The sequence below is a fragment of the Hippopotamus amphibius genome, chromosome 2 (genome assembly GCF_030028045.1).
Source record: "Hippopotamus amphibius kiboko isolate mHipAmp2 chromosome 2, mHipAmp2.hap2, whole genome shotgun sequence".
Classification (NCBI taxonomy): domain Eukaryota; kingdom Metazoa; phylum Chordata; class Mammalia; order Artiodactyla; family Hippopotamidae; genus Hippopotamus; species Hippopotamus amphibius.
Window position 1 is genome coordinate 24,815,283 of NC_080187.1, and position 22,058 is coordinate 24,837,340.

Below are 22,058 nucleotides of genomic sequence, written 5' to 3' on the forward strand. Positions count from 1 at the left end.
CTCTTGCCCCAGCCTGCAGCCCCGTTGAGGCTACCGTGGAAGGGTGTGAGTTCCTTTGTGTGACACTGTGGTTTTGCAAATGTAGGTCTCAAAGGCAGGAGTGCAGGCATGCATGACTTGAGCCAGTTTGAGTCTGCCAGGGGCTGTGTCACTCTGGTGAAAGGAGAAAGAGGGTTTAGGGAACAGATCAAGAGCTCTGGGATGCCCAGTCACACTCTTTGTGTCAAATCCTCCAGCTGGGGTTTGCAAATCCATCATGGAATTGTAGAGTTTCTGGACCTTCCCTGTCCAGGACAGTAGCCGCTTAGTCACGTGTGGCTATTCAGATTGAAATTATTTAAAATAAGTTCAGTTCCTCAGTCACACAAGCCTTATCTCAAGTGCGGAAGACCCACATGGAGGTGGTGGCTACCATATTGGACAGCACAGATACAGTACGTGTCCACGTGCCGGGTGGAGGAGAGAAGAATTCTGTCCAGTGGTATGTGGACGTCTTAAAGGGCTATGCTCATTGCCAAGTCCTGCAGCACACTTCGTACACCCTTTCCTGCTCACTGAGGAAATGTGAAGGTGAATTAGACAAGCCTTTGCCTTCAGGGACCTCCAGGGCAGCTGGGCAAATAGCCCACTATCAGCCTTCACCATCACACTATGGGGTTCTGTCGCTTTAGTGAAAGGAGAAGAGAGTTTGGACAACTGCAGATTCTGAGAAGCCTGATTACAGGTCCTACATCAGATCTTCCTACTGTGGTCCTCAACCCCACCATGGAATTACAGAGCATCTAGACCTTCACAGGCCAGTACCGCCACTCACCCGTGGCTATTTAAGTTTATTAAAACTCAATTGAAAATTCACTTCCTCAGACCCTGTTTGATTTAAGTAAGTTCTGGCCCTACTCACCCCTAGGCATTGCGCATCAGTTCTTCCCGAAACTCCTCCATGAGACCTACGAAGATGTATCATCCTGGGGCACTTTTTATTTTGCAGCGAAATGTTAAAAGTAGCAAATAATGATGGTTCAGATGCAGGCTTCTTTGCCATGGCTTTGCCAGGTGAGCCAACAGTAGATGGCTCACAGAATCGAGTTGGCGGCTGTGCTTTGCAAGTGGGGCAAACAGTTGAAAAAGTTCAACCCCTAGGACCTCACTTCGGAAGGGGACCCCCTTGCTGCTGTCAGGAAACCGCCTTCTGCTGGGTCTTCAGAGGCAGCTGGCCTCCCTGAGAGTCTGGTGGTCCTCTGTTGCCCAAGGCAAGGAGTGAAAGTTGGTCTGTACTTGGTGAAAACACCGCGCTGGTGTCCTCAGTGAGTACAGTCATCCCTCAGCACCCGAGGGGAGTTGGTTCCAGGACCCTCACAGATACCAAAATCCACGGATGCTCAAGTATCTTATGTAAAATGGCAAAATATGGTTGGCCCTTCACATCCCTGGATTTAATTTGATCCATGATTGGTTGAATCCATGGATACCCAGAGTTGGCTGCAGTATTTTCAAAATGTTTAAGAAACGTCGGACATGTTTTATACAGCAAATTAGTGTGTTAAGCAGCAAAAAAGAAGTATCCTGTCAGAAAAATCAGATGAATAATATCACAGACGGCAAGGAGAGTTCCTTTCAGAAAGAAGAATGAAGTGTAATGTTCTGTACCCATGTAAGCAAGGGGAAGAAAGAGAGAAAGGAAGAAAAAGAGTGGTTCGACTTTGGCTCTAAACCCAGTGGCGCAATTCAGGCTCTCTGAACATCCTCCTAGCGGATGAGTCACCTCGATTTGTTCCGTATTTATAGCAGTGCAGTAAAGTTTATGATTATAGTTACGAATCCTTGGCAGTTTGCTTTGTGCCCGAGTAAGCTGTCCTCTTGTTACTCTCTCAACCATTCTGTGTTCCTTTCCTTGCTTCAGAGCCAAGGCCAAAATCTGCAGAGAAGGAAGTTTCCAAAAACAGAAACAACCCACTACCCAGAACAATGGGAGGGGGGCGTTTCCCAAAGGAGAAAATGACTTTGCAAAGCAGAAGCTGGAGGAAAACAAATTTTAGGGGAGATGCAGATTGTGTTTGAAGAACTTGTCCTCAGAATGGCTTGGTGCCATTGCGATGCCTTTGCTATCTGCTTACTTCCTTTCTTTAGAGCCTGCCTTGTTCCAAGGACACGGGGCAGCTGTCGGCTTTTATTTCCAAACTTCTATACACATAACAGTGTGAATACACTTAATGCTACTGAACTGTACACTTAAAAATGGTTAAGGTGGTAAATTTTATATTTGTATTTTATCACTGTTTTTAAAAATGTTTTTAAATAGCATCTGTGCATTGGAAGGAACTTTGGGAATCCCCTTCTTCAGCTGCATCACCAGTGTAGGAATTCCTCCTGCCCTGTCACCTGGTCCCCCTGCCAGTGACAGGCAGCTCTCCTGCCGTGTGTCAGCCTGTTCTCTCGTTGGACAGCCCAGTTGTCCAAACTGTGTCTCCCCAGAGGAGACCAGCCAACAACAGGGTTTCATTAGGGGTTTGTGTTCGTTTTCCCTGCACCTTGCCTGCCCTTCTCTTGGTCTCGGGCCACGTGCCTGTGGACATGTGATGGGTACTTTAACCCTAGCCTGGCCCAATCTCACCTCACCGTCTTCTGTCCAGCTCGTGGCTCCTCCTGTGTCTTGGTGAGTGGGGCCACGTTTCAGAACCACCCAGTTGGCCGCCACTGGCACTTGAGGCGCCCGCGACAGCGCCTTCTCTTCCACCTGCCTCATCTAGTTTCTCACCTATTGGTTCTCCCTCCCGAACACCTCTTGAGCTGGACCCCTCCACTCTCCCCCTGCACCGTCCCTGTGTAGCTGCCATTGTCTCTCGAAGGGGTGGCTGCAGTAGTGTCCTAAGTGTCCTCCCGTCTCTGGTCTCTCCTCCTTCCAGACCATCCTTAACAGGGGTGACAGGCTTATCTTTCTGAAACTTGTGCCCAAGCCTGTCACTCCCCTACTTAAATGCCTCCTCTGTTTCATACAGAAGTTTCTTGCCTCTGCAAATGCTGCTGCTTTGGTTTTTTTATTACTAGAGTTTTGCCTAAAATACTTTCTTCTTCCCCCTTGACTACCTATTTAAACATCTACTAGTTTATCTTTCAGACTCAAGTGCCCCCTCCTCTCTGAAGCCCCTCCAGGGCTCCCACTGTACCCCAGACATCTGAGCATCTCCATTACAGCGTGATAATAATATTTGATTACTCTTATATCTTAAACTAGACATCGAGCTCTTTGAGGGCAAGGATAGTGCCCTACTCACCTCTCTTTCCCGCAAACCTTGGCACAGTGCCTGGCACTTAGATACTCGGTGACTACTCAGATGGATGGACAGACAGATGGACCGATGGTCACATGAAGCAGAAGGCGGCCCTCGGCTAAAGTACAAACAAACTCCCAAGTTTTCACAGTGGGTGCCCCCTCTGTCACTTCCACGGCAGGTCCCCACATCTCATGAGCACCATCACACAACATCTAATCTGCACGCCAAGGACTCCAATTTACTGGGACAAGTTTTGGTTAACTGTCCTCCATGAGCAGGTCCCCATGGTAGGTGCTGCTGCAGGGTATACATCAATGAGACATTCTCATCAAGGAATTCAAGCATGAATTGACCGAAATTTAACAAGTGCTTTCTTGCCCTGAAGGTGATCGCAGCATCTGAGGGGCAGCCTGGGGGACAGATGCATGACCCATGATTCCGTTTGTGTTGAGACACAGAGCTCAGAAAGCAGCATCGCTGACCCATATTCCCTCAGCCACCTCCGCAACTTCTCAAGTGAAGTTTTGATCTCAGGCCCTTGGCTTTTATGGCAGAGATAAGAGTATCACCTGAAGAATGTCTCCACGTCATAAACACCCACACTACAAAGACATACTTTCTGTTACTCACTGGTCCTTATGTCAGGATCCAGGTGAAATATCTGGCTGTGTGTTAAGTGCACTAGGTGAGGATCAGGCAGAGGACCAGGGTCTCTCCTGACCTCGAGAAGCTCATAGACTCGAGAGAGAAACGGCACACGGAACGGCCTCTATGGTCAGCACCGTAGCCAGTGCCTCCTCGCGGGTGCCCAGTGAGAGCTGTGAAACCCTCCGTGGGAGCACAGCTTTGCTTGGCTAACAGGCTGGGTGGGGGGAGGCGGTCTTTGTAATTTTCTAGGGTGTGGGACAGAGGGGTGTAAAGAGCATCACACAGGAAATCCTGCCATTTTAACTCTCTCTACCCTTGCTTCCCTTCAGAGAAACGAACTCTGTGCTGGCTTTTGTTTCCAATGCCTACCGCCTTTACGGTTCTGAAGCGTCGGCTTCTGAGGGCCAGCACCCGTTTGTCTGCCGGTCAGTCCGACTGTCTGTCTCTGCCCTTTTCTCCCCAGGGAGCTGAGGTGGCCAGTCCCTCCCTGGCTGCTCCGACCCCCAGGCGGCAGTGGCAGGCCCCCCTCCCGCCTCAGGGGCAAACCACTTGCTTCCGTTCCCTCCTCCAGCCCTTTGCCCCTTTCACAGTTACCCCCTAAACCCCAGGGGTTCCCTTCGCCTCTCCCTTCTCGCCCGCTGGGCTCTCCCCCGGTCGCGCCTCACATCCCGCCCCGGGTGGTGGGAGGAAGGCCACGTGGTTTAGCATCCTCACTCTGGGCATCCCTGTGCTGCGTCCAGCCGCCACCTTCTCGTTGCTTCTTGTCATTTGATGTCCTCCTTGCCATCTGTCTGTCCATCCTCCATGTGGAGCAGACCGTTACTGCAGCCTACAGGGTACTCTGTACATGGTTGAGCAGCCAAAAAAATATTGTCGTGTTTAATAAATTAGCATCTAAAAGTAACCTCTCCACCCCTACTTAGAAAATAGGATTGGGCACATAATGACTTTGAATATGTTATTTCTAGGACTGTGGGCTGTTCTGGATAGACCATTATGGTTTATACCAAAAAAGAAAAATACTTTAAAACCTTATGAGATGTCATCTAAGTTCTATATAATGTAATTCAAAATCCATAATTTAGAAATTAAATATGAGTACAAAAGTATATTACAGTTTACTGAAAAGCCTGTTTTCTTCTGCTTTGTCACCTTGCTCTTCTGTTTACACATCCTCATCCTTTCCATCGCTCTCATCTCCAGATTCTTCCAAAGGTTTGAAGTATAAAGGCTATTTCCAGCTTCATGGTAAAGTTTCAGGTCCACCCCTAGAGCTGGAGATAGCCTTTCCAAAACCCCTTTGGCTTTACCTTGTTTAGCAACTTCCCAGTTTTCCTTTCTGCCACTAGGAGGTGCTCTTGTAAACATCAAAACCTAGTGAAGCTGCCCTACTTGGGGAGATTTTTTTTTTTAGCTTCCTTTTAAGTAAATTAAAGTTTCATTTACTTTCAGTCTGAAAACACACCACTAATATACAGTTTCAATCCCAAAATATTCTCGCTCTGAAATGCCTTCCCATCTGTAACACCCCTTAACCAGCAACTTGAAAACCTTAAGGCCAAATTTCTCTTGCAAATATCTCTATTTCCATACTACTCTGTCCCTGAATTTTTGTATTCAGATGAATTGAGATTGTGAGTCATCTTGTATGATACAGATTTTATATCTAAAGTAAGCTAATTAGAACTTGCTGGGAAACAGAGAAGCACTACCTTAATGAAAAATCCATGGATAAGGACCTGAAATAAAGGTTTATCAAGAGGCGGCAGCAACTGTCTGTCTGTCTGTTTCACTGACTGTCTTCTTCTGCTCACCTTTCCCGTCACTAACCGGGAATGAGGTTAGAGTGTGGAGGAGTCGTGGACCATGAGGACAAGCCCGTATTCTGCAGGCTTTTAAAGGCATCTTTTGCCGGAGCTGTGGCTTTGGGAGGGGTCTAGTGTGGGTGTGCTTGATGCGAAGAAGTTGAGTGCCCTACACAGTGTTCATCCCTGTGGCCCTGAGTGGTTAGGGAAGAGGGTCTTAGGAGCGGACTTGGTGAGGCCTGGAGAGGGGAGAGGTGCTCAAGGATTTGTGTTTGTCAGACTTCTGTCCGGTGAGGGGAAAGCTTTGTGAGCTTGGGCAAGTCCCTCCGTGCCTCCTGACCAGTTTCTTCATCTTTGAGATGGGAGCTAGACCAGAGGACCACATAGGTCTGTTCCATTGTAATAGTCTGTAATTCTCAAAAATAACGCCATCCAGTAGAACTTACTGCAGTGATGGAAATGTTCTGTAACTGCCCTGTCCAGTGCGGGAGCCACTAGCCACGTGTGGTTGTTGAGCATTTCTGAAATGTGACTGGTACAACTGAGGAGCTTTCTAACCTTGGTTTACTTAAATGTAAGTAGCCACATGTGACTAGTGGCTGCCGTGTTGGACCGTGCAGCAGAAGGACCTATGTTATAGAAAAATCAGACATATAATCTCAGTGGAGGCAATTAATGGATGTCACAGGCTGCTGCAAACTAGGATTAGTGTGCCTTATCCTGCATGTGCAGCATCAGGCCCATTTGCTTTGGGTAGCTGAGAGTCCTACGAAGCAGAGCTGTGAGCGAGAATGAGCTGGAAGGAAAAGGCTTCCAGAAGGAACAGAGACTCACACGTTTGAGTGAGCTTCAGTAATTAGGCACCAGACTAGTTGGGCCCGTTTCCTTATCACCCTTCTAAAGCAGCCGAGTTTTCAGCAGTTCCTGGTACTACCCTGCCCTCCTTCCGCTTTTCCCCGAAACTAAAGGTGATAATATTTAGGCCAGGTGGGGGCATGGGCCGCCAGTGGACTCTGGGTGCGCTTGAGCTCTGGGCTCGCCCTTTGGAGCTCTTCTGAGGTTCCGAGGTTTGGTGACAGCCACAAGATGCCAGGCCCCAGCAGTCAGTAATGTTTGCTCTAATAAAATATTAATCCAGTTATTAAAATATCTCCTCCTTCCCCACGATGAAGGAGTATATCCGAGAACAACCCAGCACAAAGCTGCCTCACCCAGAAGTCATCCAGTTCTGTGTCTCCATCTTCAAATGCTCCAGGCTCCTGCTCCCCAGATGGCATCAATCAGCAGTTCTTAGAGGACTTCCACAGGGTGACCAAAGGGGGCTCCACCGAGGACTCCAGCCAGTACTACTGTGACAAGGTGCGTGCGTGAGCTCAGGTGCTGCGGCTGAAGTGGCAGCTGACCCAGCCGGCCTTCCTGTGCAGGGCTGCCTCACGGGCAGTAACGTGGTTATGACTCAAAAGAGAATATTACAGCGTATCACCAACCACGGTAGACGGAAGTAACATAATTGATGATTTTCTGATGTTTTCCAGAATGATGGTGACGGCTACTTAGTCTTGATCCGCATCACGCCAGATGAAGATGGAAAATTTGGATTTAATCTAAAGGTATGTTGTGTGTAATGTACAAGGACACTTGATGCTTGAAGCAATCTTTAGATGACTTTTTTCCCCATTTATTTATTTACTTATTTTTAAATTATTTATTGGCTGTGTTGGGTCTTCGATGCTGCACACGAGCCTTCTCTAGTTGGGGCGAGTAGGGGCTACTCTTCATTGTGGTGCACAGGTTCCTCATTGCGGTGGCTTCTCTTGTTGTGGAGCACGGGCTCTAGGCACGTGGGCTTCAGTAGTTGTGGCACACAGGCTCAATAGTTGTGGTACACAGGCTTAACTGCTCTGCAGCATGTGGAATCTTCCTGGAGCAGGGATCAAACCCATGTCCCCCTGCATTAGGAGGTGGATTCTTAACCACTGCGCCACCTGGGAAGTCCTAGATGACTTTTTAGCTTCCATGAGAAATGTGCCACGTACCCAAGGCTACATAAGGGAATTGGCTTGACCCTCAGAATTGGCAGGTTTTTATGTGGCCATAGTAGCTGCCTCATACCAAATGCCTGCTCTGTGTACTTATTTACGTCACCTTATTGAGTGCTTCTATTAAATGGTGAAGTTGGTATTTTAAAACCCATTTTAAGGGTGTACACTAAGGCTCAGAGAGATGGGAACCCTGCAGCATTGCTAAGACAGAACAGTGGTTCAGGTGCAAGACCATCACCCTCCTCTGCCTCCCTCTAGGCAGGCTCTGCAAACTGTGTCCTACAGGCCAAATCCCATCTGTTTTTATAAATAGTTTTATTGTAACACAGACACCCCATTCATTTACAAATGGTTTATGGTTCCTTTGGCAGAGTGCTGACGTTGTGACAGAGCCCTCTGTCCCACAAAGCCAAGATAGGTACTGTCTGGTCCTGTACAGAAAAGGTTACCAGCCTCTACTCTAGAGCAAAGTGAGGGCAGGTGGTCTTTGCTGCCCACCCCGCAGCTGCCATCACGCACTCCTTTCCGGTACCCCAGCTGCCCTGCTGACAGCCTGTTCTCGGAGGTCAAAAGCCCGCACGAATGGGACCTTTCTACAGCTCTCCTCCGCCGAAAACTCCCTTTCCAGCAGCACTTAGGGGCTATGCTTTTGGAGTCCTTCTCCTGGGGATGTTTGCATTTTTTGAAGGGAGCCTGCTTCCTCCAAGTGGATCTTTAGTCTGTGGAAGGTGGGGATGGCAGTGGGAGGCTTCTGAGCAGCCTTCTGGTTGGCCCCCTAGACCCAGGGACCCAGGAACCTTGTCATTTGGAAAGGTGCCAACCCCTGGGATTAGAATAAGTTCAAGTGAAGTTTGAGCCTTCCCTTGTTAGAGATACCTGCTTGTCCTTGTTGCTGTGAACGACTCAAGTGGTTTTTTAATCTATATGTTTACAGGGAGGAGTGGATCAAAAGATGCCTCTTGTGGTATCAAGGATAAACCCAGAGTCACCTGTAAGTAAACGTATTCTGTAATTTCCCAAGTTTGCTTTCCCCTAAATGTAAGAGATTTCTATTTCTGTGTCCTGTTTGCTTTTTACCGGCAGCAGAGAGTGTGTGTAAATGCATGCATATAGCTGGGAAGAAAGAACGGAGTCCGTGTTTTCCAGAACCTTGCTGCTCAGTGTGGTCCCCACTGCTCCGCCCTAGCATCACCTGGGAGCTCATTAGACATGCAGACTCTGGGCCCCACCCCAGACCTTCTGGACCAGAATCTGCATTTTTAACCAGATCCTCCGGTGATTGCTGTGCTCGCTAAAATGTAGAAGTCTCCCTCAAAAGAAGGACATAGGGGCATAGAGTTTGCTGTTCTGCTCACTCCCACTGAGCTCGTGGACCCTGTGCCCCCTTCATCCCCACCCCCACCCTCAGCCCTCTGCCTGGGCCTCTAGGCATCTAGGAAAGGATTTGCTTTTTTAAAGCATTGAGCACCAGAGGGTCCCTGGGCCTCCTAGGAAGGGACCCGTTTGGGAGTGTTACTCTTAAGCAGTCTTTAAGCTTGTGGTTTACTTTTTCTTACTGCTTTTGGCCTCTGTGAGTTAAGACACCTTTCATTCCCACAGTTGTTCCACGCATAGCTTCTCTCCGTAATGGTTTCTGCCTTTGCTTGCAAAGACTTTCTCCATCACGAGATAAATAAATACTCGCATTTAGCTGACAAATCATTTTCTAACAACACATCTAGAAAACAAAAGAGAGGCATTGTAGTCATCATGACATTACAGTAATAAGTGAAGCTTGGCTACTGTAGAGAAATGGCCTCAGTAGTTTTCTTAGCTTTACCCTGAAATGTTTCATAAGGTAGGTTCTGAGCAGGACGTCTTTAAAATCCCACCACAGCTACCCTGTCAACATAGCAGTGGATGTAAAAATAAAGACGGTAATACCTGGGGGAGAAAAGGAGAACTTGGTCACAGTCTCAAGTGTCTGGGCTCAGAACGCATCAGGTTCTTCCCCAGAGGGTTATGTTATGGTAACGGAAGAAACGCGCTCTTCCCCTGCACGCAGGCGGACACCTGCATTCCTAAGCTGAACGAAGGGGATCAAATCGTGTTGATCAACGGCCGGGACATCTCGGAACACACCCACGACCAAGTGGTGATGTTCATCAAAGCCAGCCGGGAGTCGCACACGCGGGAGCTGGCCCTGGTGATCAGGAGGAAAGGTACCAGCCCCCGCGGGGGAGGGGCCGTAGCGGAGAGGGCCTTCTCTGTGCCTTTGAGGTGTTGGGCGTTTAGCCGACGTCAGAAAAGTCAAGAACTTTCCCGTGACAACCTGTCGGCTGACTCGCCGCTTGACACGTGTGGAGGCCTGCCCCCCAGGGCCCAGCCCCTCGTGGCCAGCCCCCTGCAGGTGGGCAGCGCCCACCCACCCCTGCCTATAGAAGGCGTGCCCCTCCCCTCCCCCCTCCCTCCCAGGCCCGGCTCAGCCCATTTCCTGCACGCCTCTTCACTGCCTGGCCCTGCCTGCATTTGCATATTCAGCGCTTTCTCAAAGGCTCAGGTTATATTTTATTCATGTGCGTTTGGTTTTGTGGGAGAGGCAGTAAGCAGAGCGGGGCAGCAGCCTGGCTGCCTCGGAGCTGTTCTAACTCCGCCTCCTGCTGGGTTCAGGGACCTTGAGCACGTTTCTCACCCAGTCAGTTTCAGTTTCCTCTAACGTAAGATGGGGATAATATCGTCACTGCCTCCCAGGGCTCCTGTGACGATTAAGTGGTGCTCGTCCTGGAAGGCACTGAAGATGCTGCCTGCCCAGTACCTGGTGGGCACTTGACAGGCAACCTCTGTTGAATACAGCTACCGTTATCGTTGTTGTTGTTCTAAAGCAATAAGCCAAGTCCTTGAATCCTATTCCCAGCTCTCAAACACTGAAGGTAAATGAAGTTCGTGACTCGAGCCCTGGCCCTGCCTCTCTGTTCTGGCCTCACAGTTGTCGGCACAGCCCACACCCCCACGTGCCTGCCTTCTCCGCTCCCGCTGAGACGCCCAGTGCCAGCTCTCATCCCACCTCCTCTGCGAGGCCCTGTTGGATCTCTCCAGACCCCTAGCCCCCTCCTCCCACCACCCGTCCCCACCACACCCAGCTCCGTGCTCAGCACATAGTAGGTGTCCCTAGTCACAGTGGCTGATGTCTGTGCCGCGCCGGCGAAGGGCCTGTGCTGTGTCAAGTGGTTTGCATAGTTATCCTCTTCAATCCTTATAATGTTCGCATAAGGTTGATATTCTTATCCCCAAATGAGAAAACCAATCACAGAGAGGTTAAGGGAGGTGCCGTGAGGCTGGGAAGGCCGCATGATGACAGAGAAGGAAGGGATGCAGCGATTGGGAGCAGGCCTGTCCATCACGTGAAGTGCCCTGTGACGTGCCGGCCGGCACAGGAGCGCTCTGGCCAGGCCAGCGAGGGCGTCCTCCACCGACTCATAGTAAGGGGCTGGCGCCTGTTTGAGGCGAGGAAAACGGATGTTTGTAGACTCTTAGAGCTTAAAGAGCTGTGCCACTGGTTTTCTGTAACTGTGATGATAATAAGTTCATTTTTTAAGTAAATGTTTACGTAAAAAATGAGTTGATTGAAAGAAAATAAATAGTAACATAGGGAGTAGGAGATATGACAAAAATCACGAAAATAAGCAGGAGACCTGAGCTTCTGTGGTCCGTGGAAAGAATGTGGTCTTTAGGGTCAGACGTGGACGGCATTCCCGTGTCCCACCCTGAGAGGCTGGGTCACTTTGGACAACTCTTTTGCCCCTTGAGTCAGTTTCCTCATCTGTAAAATGGGAATAATGACTGCTGGTTAAACATCGTGAGCATTCAGTTCAACTATGTGGGCAAACACAAAAGTTGTGCTTTTCCTTCTCCTTTCCTGTTATCTTGAAGGCAGTAGGGAGTCATTGAAGGCTCTTGAGTAAGGGAGTGACTTCTCTTTCTGGGTAGAAAGGAAATATACAGAGATGATCCCAAAGTTTGAAGTGACTAGACAAAGAGGCACGTGAGGCTGGGAAGTATTGTGCATGGCTGGGGAGAGGAGGTCCTCGGTTTGTTTTTACCCATATTGAGTCTGATGTGAAGGGAGAATTCCAAAGAGGAAGCACAGAGGACAATAGAGATATTTATTTGGGAGCCTTCCCGCTAACAATGGCCTTGAGGTTAGAGACTGACTGACTGAGCTCTGGGGGACAGTGGTGGTGTGCAGAGAGCGCCAGACCCCACGCCAGTTTCCTGGGAAAATGGGACCTGAGAAGGAAGGAAGAGCAGAGGTGGAAGAATAACCAGGTCATAGAGAGCAAAGGGAGAAGATCTGTTGTCTTTAAAAACATCCTTTCCCTTTCTCTTACCTTTGGCAAAAGCCTCTTGAGTACTAAACACCATCATTTAAAACTAACCAGAAAGATTAGTATGTCATTTTGTATAATTAGCACATATTGAATCATTCAACGAGAAGTAGTGTCTTTGGTGAAAATGATTACCATGTGCTTAATCACTTAATAAGATGTTTTAAACCATCTGCATTCAGGTGTCATAAATGTAATTTGGGGGGAGGAAACCCATCACCCAGCGCATGGCTGCACAGGCCAGACCCGCTCTTTCTCGTCTGCTATAGCTGTCCACTCGTTTGCTGATATCAAATCTGAAGATGAACTGAACCAGCTTTTCCCAGAGGCCGTTTTCCCTGTGTGTCCGGAGGGTGGGGACACGCTGGAAGGATCCATGGAACAGCTAAAGAAGGGCCTCGAGAGCGGGACGGTGCTGATCCAGTTTGAGGTAAGAGACCCCCCCCAGGGCCTCCGTGGGCTGCTCAGCTGCTGCCGGATCATCCAAGTCACTGGGCGGCCGTGCTCAGCAAGATACCACAGAGGGGCTCAGGGAGAGAGTGGGGGCTGGGAAGCATGGCCCATCACTGAACTCTGCCTCCCTCTCCTGTTCTAGTAACGATCAGTAGTCATGGAGAAACATGTCAGAAATCGAGGAGGTGGGATTCTGAGCATATTTAAGCTGCCAACACAAAAGCTCAGAACACTCGGCAGTCGAAGGTAGTGGAGGGGCGGCGTGGGTGGGCACAGAGGGATGACGGAGGAGCTGGGGCCCGACCCCACCAGGCACACTCTGTAGTTTGGAGCACTTAGTATCATCCTATGAGGGCACAGGGGCTGGGCTTCCCAAGTCCCCCAGAAGCATGTGAACAAGAGCAGAAACCAGAGTCAGACCCCGTCTTCCCTCCCCCAGGAAGCCACCTCTGCTCATGGGATTGAGACTGTTGACAAAGGCACACTCAGAGACTTTACAGAACAAAGTAGGACTCAGGGAGACTCGGTTTTCAAGTCAGCTTTACTGATCACTACTAGAATGAAAATAGAATGTGTTTGTCTTCCACATTTTTAATAAGTGGTAGAAAGAGTGGTTCATGCAGTAAAAGATAACAGAAGAGCACAAAGAAACAAAGTAGGCCAATGAAAGAAAATTGATCATGATTAATGACAACATACACAGTCTGGATTCATCAATTAGGAAACAGAGTCTCAGGTCAGATTCAAAAGCAGAAATCTGCACTGCATACTTTATTAAAAAGCCATATAAAGGAAAAATTCACAGAAGCAAAACTAGAAAATTTGTCAAATGTATGTGACTGCATATTGATTCAGGAAGGCATGAGTAATGTGAATATCAAACAAGAAAGATGCAAAGCAGAGTCTTGAGTGAGAGAAAGAGTTATTCTATAATGTTATAAGGAATAGAATGTAAATAAAATACATTATTAAAGCAATGTGTATTGAACAATAGTAGAAAGCAAAACCCACAAGTGAAAGATGAATTGACCCCACCCTAAAAAGTCAATAGGGAATTTTGAACTTAGCCTTGAGAGATAATATAGACAAAAAATAAGTTGAAATCAGGATGCGAGGGTAGGAATAATACAATTACTTAGGTAGAATTGATAGACATATATATACTGAATATCTACAAAGAGAAATAGCTCTTTGTTTCCAGTGACCTATAGGAGGCTAGGTAGGCTTAGGATTTTAGAAGAAAATGTAGAGGTTGTATTCTCTGGCTTTGCATTGCAAAAAAGCTCAAAATTGAGACATGCATTTTAAACACTAAAACTCAATTATTTTTAAATGTTCTCCAAAATAATTGAAACAAGGAACGCTTAAAAGCCAGAATATATCTGTTTTATTCTTTCTGGGGGGGGGAGTTAGAAGGGAAGGTCAAAGGGGAACGGCACTGTGGAGTCATCCGTTCATTCATTCAGTGAGTGTTAGGTATTTACCATGTGCCAAATGCTAGATCAGGAACACAGTGAAGGAAGGAGAAGAGGGATTTCTGACCCCAAAAAGCTTATGGTCTATTTTTGGTATGTTTGTGGGAATGTATCATGAGTCCCAGAAACCGCTAAAAGCCAAGACAGAGTGAGATTTCATTCCACACAATGTGTGTTCTGTAGGAACTGGAAGTGAGAGGGTTCCAGGAGGTTCTCTGGGGTGAGATGTAGTATCAACAGAGGGTGGATGGGATTAAGTGTGGGGGAGAGGGTGTTCCAGGATGGTCGCAGCCTGAATGCAGACTAAGCTCAGAGGGTGTCAGGTAGGGAAACAGGCCTCCCTGGGGTGAGCAGTGCCCAAGGAGTCCTGGGGGATGTCTTCAGGTGATGGACGCCCTTCACCCAAGGCGAACCAGGGCTCTTTGATCAGATCGTCCACAAGGAGGCGCTGTGGGCTCTCAGTGAGGGAAGAGACGGTACCTGGTCTTGACCGGTGCTCCAGAAAATCCCCTCCACTTTCGTGTTTTATGTATGGGAATCCCCTATAAGGTTTTCCTTGCACAGTGTTTATTGAAATTCATTAGGAAGATAAAAAGTGCTTTAGAAAGAAGCACCCACCTGTCCCCCTGTGTTTTTTAGTAGTATTTCTCAAAGGGTGACACCCTGACCACCGGTATGGATATCACCTGAGGAGCTTGTTAAATGGGCCCAGCCCACAGCTACCGAATCAGCTGCGCTGGGAGGGGGTCTGGATATTGTTTCTTAACAAGATCACCAGGAGAATTTAATGCACAAGCTGATCCTGATGGGCGAGTAAAGATCGTACCAGAACCATCGTCCCACTGCTGCCCGTCCTAAGCCCTGCCTTTAGAGCATATGGTTGGACTACAGAAGAAATAAGAAAGGGAGAACAGAGAATTTTTAGGGTTAAATTTTAGTATGTACACATTTCCTTCATTTAGTCCGAACATTTCCTGAAAACCTTTTTAAGTAAATAAATTTTTGCAGAATTCCAAAATACAGCATAGATAACGGCAGAGCTGCTCTGTGATGGAGCTGATGGGATCTGTGGGGCCCTGCCTTTCAGTCTCTCCACACTGCCCCCCAAGGACCCCTAGGCTGTGGAACACAGTTTAACAACCACTGCTAGAGGTGGGGGCAGGTGTCTCACACAGCTGCTAGAGGAGGGGAATACTAAAGGAAGACAAAGAGAAAGCTTTAATGCGCACTTCCTATGTGCCGAGGGCTCTGTGGGCATCGTCTCACAGCATTCCTGCAGCAGCTGCTACAGGTGCTGTCGTTATCCCCGTAGTATAATGAAGGGTCAGGGTCCTGGAGAAGTTATCTCACAGTGAATGGCACAGCCTGATTGGAACCCAGGCAGGCTTAACTCATGGAGCTTGTTCTCCTAACAGCTGTAGAACCTTTATGTAGTTAGTTATATACGTTAACAACAAAATGCCGTTTCCATGTGAGAGTTGTTAGAATAGCACAAAAGATCTGAGACGCTGTCTAACCACGTGGAGCCAAGCAGACTTTAAATCCTGGCTCTACCACTCACTTCCTGTGTGACCTCAGGCACATCCCTTAACCTCTGTGGCCTCTTCTTCCCCATCTGTAAATTGGGTATTTCGTGGGCTGGTTGTAAGGGTTGGATGAGATAAATACTTAATGTGTTGTCTGGCGCATGGTCAGCGTGCAGTAAAAAGCAACAGCTATTATCATTTATAAATAGAGGAGTCTAAAGAACCTGCCCAGTCCACACAAGAGGTGGAACCCAGCGCTGTCTGACTCCCAGAGTCTTGGCTATCCTGGTTCCCCACCTGAACCTCCTCCAGTGCCGTCAGCAGGGGGGCAGCTTGGCTGTTGGAGGCTGTGCTCTGAACAGGAGCAGGAAGTGGGGGCAGGTGGTTCATAGCAGGGGCCTACGCCACCCATTCCATCGCACAAAGGGCCTGCCCTGGGGTAACTGGACTGTGGGTGAATCCCTCTTGTGATGACAAGCTGGTTTTCAGCAAAGCTTGACTTTGAAGCATTTTTTCATTCATGGAATTCCCCTTTCCCTCCCATGGCTTTTGGTAAACAATTACAAATGTGTTCCAGAAAGCATTTGGTCCCAGCTGTAATAAAATCACACTTAATAATTAGCATTTCTATAGCACTTTGGAATCTACCAAGTGTGTCTCACTTATGTCGTCTCAGTTGATTCTCACAGCAATTCCCTGAGGCAGACATGGCCACAGTTATTTGGATCACTCCTCTGTAAGTGGAGAGAACAAGGCTCAGAGGCTACAGGACTTGCCCAGGGTCACCCGGCTGGTCAGAGATAGAGCTGGGATTAAGAATCTATGTTGAAAGTCCATTGTCAGAACTCATCAGGTGTGACCCCGTTCTTCACCCAGCCTCCGAAATGAGCCCTTCCCTCTAGGAGCTACAGTGTGAGCTACTCAGTGTGAGCAGTTTGCCAGCATTTGTGACCCGCCTCAAACTGCCTAAATAGTGTTCAACCAAGGTAGGGCATTCCTCAGTCTCTCACGTAAAGGAGCCCAGACTTGGGGTTCACAAGGCTCCAAGTCCATTCCCACCTCCAGGGTGCTCTCCTCCTCTAAGGGACTCATCGACTCAGCGCCGGGGTCATTCCTTCCTGAGAGAAATTTGTGGCTCATTTGATGCTTTTTCTCTGCGTTGAGCTGTCTGTTTAGGCAAGGAAAAGGGTGTGCTTTCGGTATGGACACTGCTGGATGAAAGCTAAGTGATGGTGCTGATTGTCCTTTGAGAACCAGCTTCCCAGCACGCAAAGGCCCCTTGTGCCCATCCTCATCCAGTGGTCTCGCACCCTTCTTTGGAGATGTGGAATGCAGTTGATAGCAAGTGAAAAACATCTATCCTCCTGCCTCCCAGGACTGATGCGTTAGAGCGGTGGCTACCAGGCTCCACCAAAGGTCATGTCAAACTCGGATACCCCCACCCCTCCCACTTCAGTGTCTTCCTCTTTACCAAAACTGGAAGCCATCTTTTTCTCTCTTCTGACCACTGTTTTTCCTGAACCTGCTCCTACATCATCCATGATAAAAAAAAAAATCCATTACTGTCAAAACAGGTGACTTACTGGTTGCTGTGATCATTGTAAAAGTTGGTTTGGAAGGACAAAGGCAGCTGAAGACTTACCCATACATGTAGGTGTACCTTCAAGACTAGAGCTCATACTAAAAGTTTTTTTTCTTTTTAATTTTCCAAATTTTTTTTTTCTTTTAAGGAAGTCAAACATTATCAAGTATAACATATCTGGAATACAGGGAGCAGACTGCAGGCTTTGGAATGATGTATGTGGCCTTTACATTTCACGTGCCGGGGACCCATTTAAAGGAATTGCCACCCCAGCTCATTGTCAGATATATCTGTGAGGATGCTGCAGGAATACTTGAGTATGCCAGCACTGGGATCTGCATTTGGGACTGTGATTTAAAGTAGCATTATGAGAAAATAATAATAATAATGAAGTAGCACTATTGAAAGTCCCCAAATTGCGAGCAGCAATGTCAGTTCATTTCAGCAAACCTTTACAGGAAGGTGGGGAGAGACTCCAAGTCCCGCCTCAGCGGTGTCCTTGCTCTCTGACTGGGTCAGGTACGAGGGGAAGTGGAAGTCCCCAGCGTGGACCAGCTGTCCATGAGCTGTAAAGTGGAGAACACTTCTTATGTCTGCAAGGTGGAGAACAGGCTCTTGAGGCCGTCGTGAAGAAAGTCATGAAAAACTACCCTTAGCTTAGTTGCATGTCTCCATGCCGCCTCTCGTCCTGCTTTACTCAAGTGCTTTGTACCCTTTGTTCAAAGCAGCAGACCCCATTATTCCTCAACCCAACACATTTTTATTGAGCACCTCCTATGTATCAGGCACAATGCTAGCTTTGGGTTTATGGTGATGAACAGAACGAACAAGACACATGCCTTCGTGGAGACCACAGTTTAGTGCTTGATACAGAAAGCACAGTGAATGGCTGTTTTGGAAGTCGTTGCCCTGCAGTAGGCGCTGGGTCATTGCCAAGGGCATGAGGGGGAGTCTGTTTCTACTGTTTGCTCTCCTCACCCATTGTCCCTTCAACTTTCCACCTTTTTTTTTTTTTTTTTTTTGGTCTTTTTCTTTTTTCTTCCCCCTTCTCGGGTTCTCAGCCTTCAAGAGTTCCAGTGAGAAGTCCCCCTTCGTCTGGTTGTACAGTCGATGGGATGTTTGCCTCCACTGTGCCAGCCCTTGCCAGCAGCCACTGGTTGGAGCCAGTTGGGCAGCTGAAGCCTTTATCTGAGGGGTGTGAGCAGGTTTCACCCCTTTGGTTGGGCCAGAAGTCTGAGGAGAGCAGAGTCATCTTCTGATGCCCTCTCTCTACTTTTAGATGATTTTTTTTTCAAAGGAAGAGTGTTTAAACTGCAAAACCGTATATCTTATCCATCGCACCCGAACCGTGCCGATCAACTCCAGCTCCCACTGTTTGGTTTCCCGTTTTTGGAGGCCAGAGCCAGTTATATTGATGCTGTAATTTAAATACGGTTGTTCCATAGCAAACCCTCTCAGCTGATCGTCTTATAATTCACTCTGAGTTTCACAGCTGCTTAGAGCTGCACTCTGATACAGTGAGAACAAAGCACTTGACATAAAAATTAAGATTTTAATAAAACTAAGTGGTCTTCTAACCCTCCGTCCCTGTGACCTTCTCTAGCCCCCTGACTGCTCTCATTCTAGGGCAGGATTTAAGGGATCTTAAAGACTGGGAACTCTTGCCTGCTTCACATACCCTTAGCTCAGGAATGAACAAAGCAGACTGTGTCTTTCTAACGAGTAGTTCTTGAAAGAGCCTTATCTTGAATTCTGGCTAATATAATAGGCTTCAGCTCATTTCCTCCCATCCCTGATCCTTCCAGAAAGACATACCTGTGTTTTTTCAACACATCACTGTCCACTCTCGACCACCCTTCTCTGGGCAATGTTTTCACACCCAGCCTGCCATGCAGCTCACAAGGTCTGGAGAATAGTCCATAAATTAAAAGAACTTGAAAACCAGCTGTTAACACCTTCAGAAATTAAGTGTGTGAATAGGACTGAAGCAGTTCGGTGGGGATAGGGTTCATTGTTTGCCTTGGCATAAAAATGAATGTGTTGTCAATCCTTCTAAAGATTAAAAAAAAACAAAACAAAAAAAAAGCTTTGTTAACCAACTTTTTGTTAAAAAAATTTTTAATTTTATATATAGATTTCTTTTGTTGTTCTTTTTCTCACTTCAGTCATTTGAATTCTTAAAAATTCACATTGTAATAATTCAAGTAATTCAAAAATAGCCAGAGTAAAATGAATTGTCTCCTGACCCCTGTCTCCTTTAGCTTCTTTCTCTGTTATAGCTGACAAATAACAATTTGGTGTGTATCCTTGCACACTTGTTCCAACGCAAATGCAAATATATTTTATACACATATATATAAGTGCACATACATACCGTTATATATACATTGTGCGTATGCTGCTGTGTATAGAAATGGGATCACCGCTATATTATTCTGTAACTTGTGTTTTTCACTTAAATAGATGGATGGATACCCTTCTGAATCTGTACTTTTAGTCTATCTTACTTTCTCTCTTACTTGCACATAATTTTGTGTTATGACTATATCATAATTTGTCAACACTTTTCCCTATTGGGAAATATTCAGGCTGTTTCCAGTTTTCTGCTAACAAGAAAATATTTTGCTGCCAATAAGTTTTTTTGATATGTATCTTTATGCATTTCTGTCAGATAAAGCCCAGGGTGTGCACATTTAAAATTGTTAAGATAGTGCTATAGTACTTTATTTTGTATTTTATTTTAATACTTTACAATCCTATCAACAGATCATTACTGCTGAGATACATTCATATCCTTGTTGTGATTAAAGCCTTTTGCTAGATCTATGCCTTTCTGCTAGACCATCTCAAGTAGATTACATTTACACTTTTGTTATTTGGAAAAGAACAACTTTTTACCTCCAGGTTAGCTTTACTGATTATATATCCTCAAGCAGATTTCACTTCTATGCAGTCAGAACCAAATTGTCATTTTGGGGAATTTGACTGACTCAGATATTCTCCTCCTCCCAGAATCAAACCAAAACTTCCAATAAATCATGATTTTTTTCTAGAAGGACCCCAGAGGGTCCATTAAAACTCACAGACATTTCAGAAGTTGCTCAGTGGCTACTTGATTGTTACAAACTGAAATTGTAAAGATGATTAATATTTGAGCTTAGGGAAAGATTGGAAATGCTAAACATTTGGTAAATGTATGAGACATAACATAATTATCATTACCAAAAATCTCTATGCTAATTCTCTCCTGGTGATTTCTGTGCAGTTTGTTTTATAAAAGGACTAATAAGAGAAAAAACAGACCAGCAGAGCCTGGTTTATAAAACAAGAAATACAATATGCAAAAATACACAGGGAAAGACATTGTTCCGCCTCCCTTTCAAATTGCAAACACATTTTAGTTGACAATACTGGCTGCAATTGGCACACTAACCATTCTCATACACCCCTGTAGGGCAACACTCTCTCTCTCTCTCTCTCTCTCTCTCTCTCTCTCTCTCTCTCTCTCTCTGTATATATATATATGTATATATATATATCAAAGTCCTCAAAAGTATGCTTTAATTCAGTAACTCTGTTCATGGGAGTTTATAATAGTAAAAAATTGAAAACAGTCTAATCAAGAATTAGAATAAAAGTCAAACTATGAAAACCTATAATTATAGAGCCAGTAAAAGTCATGTGTATAGAGAATATTTCGAGTATTTAAATGACACAGGGAGCTAGACACTATATAATAAGTAGGAAAAACAGCCTTCAAAATTATGGTAGTATTTCCCAGGACACTTCTTGTGAGACATGAGATTCTCCATGGCAAATTAGCTTGAGAAGCACTTAGCTCATCAGAATTAAATAAGGTTACCCACTGCAGGACTTGTCATCTTAGAGACTCATAGAACATAAGGTGACTTGTAGTATTTCCCAAATTACCTTGACCTTGAAACTTTTTCTAAGCAATGCTAGTAGCTTCTTTCAGAATACTTGAGTTCCATAGAACATAATATGGGAAGTGCTAATATATGTTCAATCTCATTTTTTGTTTTTAAAAGCATAGTATATCTGTGTATTGTATGTGTTTACATATATAATTGCATATGTTTGTATGCATGTGGGCATGAAAAAAAGCTGGAGAAAATAGATGAAAAGGGTCATCTCAAGGTTGTGAAATTACTGGTAACTATTTTTTTCTTTATATTAGTCTGAATTTCTTAAATTTTCTGAAAAAGAAAAGATCACTTCCAACAGTGGGAAAAAATTGTTTTTAAATTCCCATGAAGTTAACTAAAATCACTGGTGAGTAGTATTTCACACTCTAGTTCGACACCGGGGACACAGTTGTGTAGAAAAGAAAACTCAAAAGGGCAGGAGGAAACTTTGAGAGGGAATGGATGTGTCTTACGCCTTTATGGTGGTGATAGCTTTACGGCATTATACTTATCCCCAAACTCATCGAGTTGTACGTTAAGTGTATATCACTTTTTACATGTCATTCATACCTCAGTAAAATGTGGCTTCAAAGAAAAGACTCAAGCATTGGCGTCAGATCTGAGTTCAGCCTCTAGTTTGCAATCTTGAGCAAAGCATTTAATCTCTGCCTCTCACTTGCAAAAGAAGAATACTATTAATAGCTCTCACAGAGCTGTTGTCAACATCACATTAGGTACAGTTACAGGTGTCTAATATGGTTTGTAGGTATGCAAAGATGGTTTTAACTGAATTTTTTGCTAGTGATTGCATGTATAGGGAAATACGTCTTTAAATGAATATTTAGATGAAGTTTCCTACGTGTTGGAATAAATGTTTTAACTGCAGAAGTATACTTCTGAAATGATGAATGAAATGGGTTGCTCTTGTTCTTAGCAAAGAATACGTTTCACGCCATTAAATTGGA

The 22,058-nt window shown here is 46.1% G+C and overlaps 1 protein-coding gene across 15 annotated transcripts in view; it reads left to right on the forward strand.

Annotated features, from left to right (window-relative positions):
* PTPN3 (protein tyrosine phosphatase non-receptor type 3) overlaps nucleotides 1-22,058 on the forward strand; it is a 134,253-nt gene that overhangs the window by 98,450 nt on the left and 13,745 nt on the right. For 13 of the 15 annotated variants that reach the window (XR_009051479.1, XM_057723740.1, XM_057723741.1 and 10 more), the window contains 6 exons: nucleotides 4,250-4,345; nucleotides 6,898-7,084; nucleotides 7,261-7,335; nucleotides 8,702-8,758; nucleotides 9,812-9,968; nucleotides 12,401-12,561. Coding sequence is in view for 14 of the 15 variants with exons in the window: in XM_057723740.1 (XP_057579723.1) it covers nucleotides 4,250-4,345; nucleotides 6,898-7,084; nucleotides 7,261-7,335; nucleotides 8,702-8,758; nucleotides 9,812-9,968; nucleotides 12,401-12,561 (733 nt within the window). In the remaining variant the exon portion in view is untranslated. The remainder of the gene's footprint in view (nucleotides 1-4,249; nucleotides 4,346-6,897; nucleotides 7,085-7,260; nucleotides 7,336-8,701; nucleotides 8,759-9,811; nucleotides 9,969-12,400; nucleotides 12,562-22,058) is intronic. The other 2 variants (XM_057723747.1, XM_057723748.1) reach the window with 1 other exon arrangement.